The following is an 8,730-nucleotide window of genomic DNA, read 5'->3' on the forward strand; positions in this document are numbered from 1 at the left end:
AAAAAAAAAAAAAAAAAATCGCAACAATGTCTGACACACAGCCACACTACGTTCGCTTGCTCTCATGAGAATTATGGGTTCATCCCCACGGCCAGGGCCATGGCCACACGGACATGCATACAGGCTGTGTTTACAAATGCAGAGAAAGTGCAGAAGACGCCCAGTGGGCCACAGACATGAGAAACATCCAGTCTGGAGACACAGATTTGGGAAATTCTGTAGATCATCGAAAGTACACGTCTTCAGCGGGAACCATCTCATTCACAGAAATCACAGCAAGTGAAATAGCAACGACCAATGATGGATTCTAGGAAACAAAAATGTTTAAGAGTTGGAAGGAAGACACAGACCCTCTGGAGGAGAAAGCAACTTTCAGAAGCCAGGAAAGAAGCTTCAGGTCAGAGCGGTGGTCGGCAGTACAAAGTTCTAACAAGGAAGTAAGAGGACAAATGATGGAAGCCTTCCTGCAGCTGTCTGTGGAGTGAGAAACGAGAAGGGGTGGGGACAGGTAGTGTGCAGAACAACTACACAGACCGCGTCTGTGGGAGACAGAAGAAATGGGCAGAGACTGATGGGCAAGTGGGGTGGAACCCATTTTGGGATGAGGATAGAGACCTGAACACAGATACAGATTATGGGGGGAAAATCGGGTTATCAGAGACCAGTTAAAGACTAGGCGAGGAAGTATGACAGAGAGCCCAGAAAGACGGGGCAGGAGGTGGGAAAATGTGTCCAATAACAAAAGGCAAGAGTGATCCTGGAAGAGAGGTGACTCCTTCCTGAGGATACAAGGCTTAGAGAGCTAGGGAACTTTACAAACGCTCCATGGAGAACACGACTCTGAACAATCTGCAGATCACTCTCAGTTGTAAGATCTGTTCATAGAAATATTGGTGTAGCACAACTCAGAAGACTGTGGACTTTCTATTCCCCCAGATAGTTTTAACATTTCTATTCAAATGTCAAGACAAACCACCAGAGAACCATGCCTTTGGAATACAGTTGTCTATTCTCTGAGAGTCTTTCTTTGGCATTAAAAAATAAGCAAAGAAACAGAAGGTGCACACACGAACCAAATGGAAATCAAACAACTGGAAAATACAAAACCAAAATGAAAACTCACTGCACGAACTCAACAGATTAGGTATGACAAAGGAAACCACCAGTGAGGACCATGGAAGGTCAATAGAAATTAATCAATGTTAACAACAGAGAAAACAGACTGGAAAAAGAAAAAAGATGCGAGCCTGAACGACCCATGGGAGTGTAAAACAAGATCTGCCATTCATGTTACTGAGGTCCCTACAGAGACAAGACTGGCGGTGAAAAAATATTTGGAGAAATAATAGTTGAAAGTTCCCCAAATTTGGCAAAAGGCATAATCCTGTAGATCAAAAAGCGAGGCAAGCACCAGGGAGCACCAAATAGGATACACTCAAAAAATTCCATGCCATGCACATCACAGTCGAACTTACGAACACTACAGGCAATGAAAAACACTTTGAATGAAGCTCGACAGAACTGATGCATTACAAAATAAGGAATTAGTATTTGAATGGTAGTGGAATCTTGTACTAAACCATAATGGAAAGAACAGAGAGACACGTTTCTCAAGTCTAAAAGAAAACAACTGCCAACTCTGAATCTTATATTCCACAAAAATATTCTTTGGGAATGAAGGAAATATAAAGACATCTTTAGGCCGGGTGCAGTGGCTCAAGCCTGTAATCCCAGCACTTTGGGAGGCCGAGACGGGCGGATCACGAGGTCAGGAGATCGAGACCATCCTGGCTAACACGATGAAATCCCATCTCTACTAAAAAATACAAAAAACTAGCCGGGCGAGGTGGCGGGCGCCTGTAGTCCCAGCTACTCCAGAGGCTGGGGCAGGAGAATGGCGTGAACCCGGGAGGCGGAGCTTGCAGTGAGCCGAGATGGCGCCACTGCAGTCCAGCCTGGGTGACAGAGCGAGACTCCGTCTCAAAAAAAAAAAAAAAAACTCTTTGTAGTAACTTTATTATAAAGTAGGCCTTGTGTTAGATGATTTTACCCAACTACAGGCTAACGTAAATTTTCTGAGCATGCTGAAGGCAAGATTGGCTATGATGTTCAGTAGGGTAGGTGTATTAAATGCATATTTGACGTATTATTTTCAACTTGCAATGGGTTTATTGTGACATAACCCAATCATAAGTCAAGGAGCATCTATACTAAAAAATACTACTACATATATATCAAATCAAATTCCAAAAAAAAAAGTTGAAGTAATCTACAGGAAAACTAGTAAACAACCCCAAATAACAAAGAGAGGAACAATAAAAAAGGAACACAAAAATCATTTACGGGCACATTTAGGCCCTAAAATATCAATAATTATTTTAATTTAAATGATTTCAATATACCAATTAGAACAGAAATATGCAAAATGAATTTTAAAAAGCTTGGCCTGAGTATATGCTGTTCAAAGAAACTGACTTCATACGTAATGATACAAGTAAGCTTTAAAATTGAAGAAATATTAACCATGCAAACATTAATCAAAATATGCAAGAGTCACTATAAGAATATTAGATAAAGTATTGACAAGACTATTAAAAGACAAAAAAAGGACATCACATAATGATAAAAGAGTCAATTCACCATGAAGACTTGGCAAACCTACACGTATATGTACCAAACAACACAGTTTTGAACTTTGCGAAACAAAAAGTGATAGAACTTAAAAGAGCAACATACTTCCACAATTATGTTCAGGACTTTTTGTTGTTGTTGTTGAGACGGAGTCTCGCTCTGTTGCCCAGGCTGGAGTGCAGTGGCAAGATCTCAGCTCACTACAACTTCTGCCTCCCAAGCGATCCTCCTGCCTCAGTCCCCCAGTAGCTGGGATTACAGGCACACACCACCATGCCTGGCTAATTTTTGCATCTTTAGTAGAGATGGGGTTCTGCCATGTTGGCCAGGCTGCTCTCACACTCCTGACCTCAGGTGATCCGCCCGTCTTGGCCTCCCGAAGTGCTAGGATTACCGGCGTCAGCCACCGCTCCCGGCCTATGTTCAGGACTTCAACACCCCTCTCAGTAAGTGACAGAAATGCCGGAAAGAAAATCAGCAAGGAAACAGCTGACCTGAATAACAATGAGCAGGATCACCGAGACATTTATAGACACTCCACCCAGTAACAGTAGAACACCCATTCTTTTCAAGCAGCTATACGGAACAAGATAGACCCTAAACTGGGTCATAAAAAAAACATGTTAACACATTTAAAGAGTCAGATCAAACAAGAAACAAATTAGAAATCAGTAACAAGTATGCCAAACACCAGAAAATTAAACATACTATTAAATAATTCCTGGCTAAGAGAGAATGTCTCAAAAAATAAAAACTATTAGAATTGAGTAAAATGTAATGAAAACATTAAAACTTGTGGGATTAAACTAACAGTGATATGAGGCAAATTTATAGAATGTAATGCTTACATTAAAAAAAGCAAAAAAATCTCAAATCAATAATCTAAAAACCTACTTTGAAAAGTTACAAAGAGCCAAAGCAAGTGGAAGAATACAGATCACAGCAGAAATCAAAGAAATCAAGAATAGAAAGAGACAAATCATTAATATAAAGTGCTAGTTCTTTGAAGTGACAGATGAAGCAAAAATTACATCTTTCAGCATGGTGCACAATAAAACTGATAAATGTCTAAGAAGACTCAATCATAAAACGAGTATGTACATTTTAAATATTAAAAATAAAATGATATAAGTGCAGATCTTGCTATCAAAAAAGAATAAGGGAATGCTACAAATATAGATGAAATATTCCTTCAACAGGACAGACTATCAAAATTTATCACACAAGAAACAGATACTTTGACTAGTTCTACCTATCCAAAAAAATAAATATGTAATGTAGAAGCCTCCGGAAGAAAAACCTCTGGCCCAATGGTTGACTAGAGGTCATCAAACGTGACAAGAACAAATAACACCAATTATACACAGTCTTCCAAAAATTAGAAGAGAACTCTTTCCAATTAATGTTGAAATGTCAAGATCACTTAGACATCAAAACCACACACAAGACGTTTAGAACATAAGAAACAAAAGGATGTAGAAGCAAAATAGCATGATGACAACTGGTGGAGAAAAAGCACTGGACAAAATTGAACACTCATTCATAGCAACACAGAATCTCAGAAGACTGGGAACAGAGGACATTTTTTATGCTTATAGAGAACATGTGTTTTATAAAACTTACATTATACTTTATAATGAAAACTGAACATGCTGTGCCCTCTGGCTCATGCCTGTAATCCCAGCACTTTGGGAGACCCAGGCAAGCAGATTGCTTGAGCCCAGGAGTTCGAGACCAATCTGGGCACCATGATGAAACCCTGTCTCTACAAAAAAATACAAAAATTAGCTGGGCGTGGTGGTGCGTGCTTGTAGTACCAGCTACTGTGGGGTGGTGGTGGCTGAGGTGGTGGGATCACTTGAGCCGGGGAACTTAAGGCTATGGTGAGACAAGATTGTGTCACTGCATTCCACCCTGGGTGACAGAGCGAGACCCTGTCTCAAACAAAAAACAAAAAAACAAAAAACTGAACATTTTCCCCCTATTATCAGCAAACAGGAAAGGATGGCCTTTCTCACTATTCCTATTCAACGTTATAATGAAAGTCCCAGCTTGTGCAATGCAGTAAGACAAACAAAAAGGAAACAAAAAGTATACAGATAAGATGAAAGATAAAAAATGGTCTGTATTTGCAGATGACATGTCTATATAGAAAAGTCCAACGACTCTGTCAAAAGAATTAGCTAAAAATAATAAGTGAATTCAGCAAGGTTGCAGGGTAGCAAAACAATGTCCAAAAAATTATATTTCTGTATACTACCAAAAATTGTGTGCAATTCAAAGTTCAAACATCAATGCCATTTACAATCACTCAACTTACACACACACACACACACAAAGCACACTAGGATGCAAATTCTAACAAAAATGCATAGGGATCTATATGCTGAAAATGTTAACATTAATGAAATACTTTGAGGAATGCTTAGCTATTATAAATTAAGAGACCTACTCCTGAACTCATGAACTACAAAACCCAACACAGTAAAGATACCAATTCTTAACAGATTAATCCACAGATTTAACTCAATTTCTGTAAAAATCTAAGACTGTTTTGTAAATACGTACAAACGAATCCTAAAAATTATATGGAATGTCAAAGGAACTAGAAATGCTGTCAATTTTAAAGAGCAAAGAAGAATCACTTTCCTCAATTTAAAAATTTACCATTGACATTCTGAGCTACGTAATTTTTTAAAATTTAAAAAATAAAAATTTACCATACGGCCACGGTGATGAAGTAAACCAAAAGATGGGCATCCAGAAAAAAGCCTGAGTGTTAATATGTGTATCCTTACTGACTTAAACGTGAGTATTTCATGGCTCAAGCCTCCTAAGTTGTCATAAAATTACGCTTCTCAAGAGTAAGTACTACTGTGGAACACAGAAGATGTGCGATTAAAGTTTGCAGACTTCTCCTAAACTAACAATTCTGACACTGGATAGCAATAAATGTACACACAAGCACAAAAAGGGTCAAGGCCCTTTACCTTGAAACATTTCCCTTCCCCAAACACATTAAGAAATCTAAGACAAAGCACCATAGGCTTGGCCGAGAAGTCTGAAAAGATCTGTGCTTGCATTTCATTTTCTCTGTCTCCTCCTCCTTTTAAAAATAATTCCTGAGATAACATTGCACTGTAAACTAAGGAGAAAGATGCAGCTGAAGGTTTTCCTATGTGCACAATAACGACTGGGTCTCTCTCCAGGATAAATTATCAGATGGAGAATAAGGCTCTAGACTGAATGAATTTCTAATATGACTCTTCAGATGACAAGTAATATTCAGCAACAGGTTTTTCTCACAGTGAAGACACTTGACGGGTTTCTCTTTGGTATGGTTGATCAGACGCAGAGGAAGATGTTTCCTCTGGCAAAACATTTGCCTCAGTGGTTACATTCAAAAAGTCCTTCCCTAAAAGAAGTTCTCGAAGGGTAACTGAGGTTTGTCCACCTGTAAAAGGTCTTCCCACATCTGTTACACTGATGGGATTTTTCCCAGCATGCATCCTTTGATGCTGAGTGAGGGATGAGCTGCGACTGAAGGCCTTTCCACATTCACTGCATTTATACGGCTTCTCTCCAGTGTGGATGATGGCGTGTCGAATGAGGTTTGTGCTCCAGCAAAACGATTTCCCACACTCAACACATTCATAGGGCTTCTCTCCACTGTGAATCCGCTTGTGCCTCGTGAGGCCTGACATGCGCGTGAAGGCCTTTCCACACTCCACGCACTCATAGGGCTTCTCTCCAGTGTGGATGCTGAAGTGGCGAATGAGGTCTTTCCGATTGCTAAAGGCTTTCCCACATTCTTTGCACTCGAAAGGCTTTTCTCCAGTGTGGGCCCTTTTATGCAAGATAAAAGTAGAGCAGTGGGTGAAGGCCTTTCCACATTCACTGCACACGAAGGGCTTCTCCCCAGTGTGAATCCGCTGGTGCCTCTTGAGGTATGATCGGTGGTTGAAAGCCTTCCCGCACTCGAGGCACTCAAAGGGCTTCTCCCCAGTGTGGATGACATAGTGGTGAATCAGGGCTGCGCTCTCCAAGAAGACCTTCCCACATTCACTGCACTCATAGGGCTTCTCCCCGGTGTGAGTCTGCTGGTGCCACATGAGGTATGACCTGTGTTTGAAGACCTTGCCACACTCCAGGCACTCGTAGGGGTTCTCACCACTGTGAACGACATAGTGCCGGAGAAAACCCGGCCTGTGTCGAAAGACTTGCCCACATTCTGTGCACACAAAGGATTTTTCTCCCGTGTGTCTCCTGTTATGCAAGACGAAATTGGAGCGGTGGGTGAAGGCCTTTCCACATTCATTGCACTTGTAAGGCTTCTCTCCACTGTGAATCCGCTGGTGCTGGGTAAGGTATGACTTGCGGTTGAAGGCCTTTCCGCACTCCATGCACTCGTAGGGCCTCTCCCCAGTGTGGATCATGTGGTGCTGCAGGAGATGTGTGCTCTTAATAAAGGTTTTCCCACATTCTGTGCATTCATAGGGCTTCACTCCAGAGTGAATTTTCTCATGTCCAGCAAGGAGGTGTTTCTTGTTGAATACTTTTCCACACTCACTGCATTTAAAGATATTTTCCTCTTCCTGCATCATGGGATCTTTACCGGCCTCACATGAGTTATGGCTGTGGACTGTATCTCCTGGAGAGACTTGCTCCTGTCCAGTCCTCGAACACACACCGTCAGCTGTCCCTAAATAATCACACGCAGGGCTCATTTTCCCAGGAGGCTTCTCCTGGGGATCTACTCCTGGTCTGAGGTGTCCTTCCTGCATTTCTGATAGCCCATCCTGATCCTCGGCTTGCCCCAACTGGGAGTCCACTGAGTTTCCTTCTGTCAGTTGTCCCTGAAGTGAGATTCCCTCTGACAAGGCTGGCTCACAAGTGGTAGGTTCTGTGGTCTTCGGTTTTCCTTTGTCGCCTGAAAGAAATCCAGCACACAAAAGGGCCTGTTAGTAAAGAACAACATGGAAAAAAGAGTATTACCATTTCTATGAAAAACCGTAGATAAAAACATTGCCTCTGTGTCTGCTATTTTCTGTATCTCAAATTCTATGGTTTGCAATTTCTTTCTATCCTGGTCCGTGGACTTGGGATATTCTGAAAGGGAGACCTAGGGGCAGAGGCAGAGTCAGGAGACAATGCGTCTGTCTGTGGAGTCACCTTCACAATTACAGACTGGACCTGAGTAGACAGAGTAATGACGACACTGTGCGTGGTAAGCTTCCTCTGGGCAACTAAGCGAGGACATGCTGTCTTGCTACAAGAACACGAGGAAGGAGCACCTAATGAGCCTACATGGAAGACAGGAAGCGAGTAACAAAAAAATTAATCCCCAAAGAGAAGAATGTTTTTTGTGTGAAGTCGTGGAAAGTAACCTGTAAACACCGAGTATTTCCAAAATGTTCTTCCTCATGGTGGGACCCAACGGCCCCATCTGGCAGTTTATGCAAACAGGTAACTCATTATGGACCCCTCCACAGTTTATCCTGATCAGGTTAAGGTCTGGACACACCAGAAAGCTAAGCCACGTGATTAGAAGGTTAGGGCTTAAGTCACAATGTGAACGCTGAATCTCTGGAAAGGATGGCATGCTGGGGACCGAGCCACACAGGTGATGAGACAATCAACTGTGGTTATGGAATGAGGCTTCAGTACAATTGTGGACCATGAAGAGCCGGTGAGTTTCCTGGGTTGGCAACACTCTAAGCTCATATTGCCATATGCCAGACTGGGGCACAGTGAGTTCCTGAAGACACTAAGGCTTTGTGTTGGGAATCTTTCCAACCCAACATTCTGTGTCACTTCTAATTTGTTCCCTTTGCTGTAATAAACATGACTGTAACTAAAATAGGTTTTAGGGAGTTTTGTCTTTTCAGCTAATTAGTGAACCTGACAATGGCTTTGGGACCCAAATTGTAGTCGGTGTCAGTAGAGTTGGACAGACCTGGTAGTCTTAGAGGACTATGTCCTAAACCTTGAGCTTGGCTAATCCTGGGTAGGAAGAAATCAGTTATCCAGTAAGAGGTGCTCAACAAAGTGAGTCCTATGCTTGTGAAGAAGAGCTGCCATGGCCGGGCGCGGTGGCTC

At 41.9% G+C, this 8,730-nt stretch overlaps 1 protein-coding gene across 2 annotated transcripts in view; it reads right to left on the minus strand.

Annotated features, from left to right (window-relative positions):
- Nucleotides 1-8,730, minus strand: part of ZNF264 (zinc finger protein 264) — a 55,274-nt gene that overhangs the window by 29,735 nt on the left and 16,809 nt on the right. The window contains exon 4 of one of the 2 annotated variants that reach the window (XM_011932408.1): nt 5,609-7,561. The exons of the other annotated variant lie outside the window; for it this stretch is intronic. Within the exon in view, the coding sequence (XP_011787798.1) occupies nt 5,934-7,561 (1,628 nt within the window). The 3' untranslated portion in view covers nt 5,609-5,933. Of the gene's footprint in view, nt 1-5,608; nt 7,562-8,730 lie in introns of those variants that run through there. 2 annotated transcript variants of the gene reach the window in all.

Source organism: Colobus angolensis, unplaced genomic scaffold, assembly GCF_000951035.1.
Source record: "Colobus angolensis palliatus isolate OR3802 unplaced genomic scaffold, Cang.pa_1.0 Scaffold96, whole genome shotgun sequence".
Classification (NCBI taxonomy): Eukaryota; Metazoa; Chordata; class Mammalia; order Primates; family Cercopithecidae; genus Colobus; species Colobus angolensis.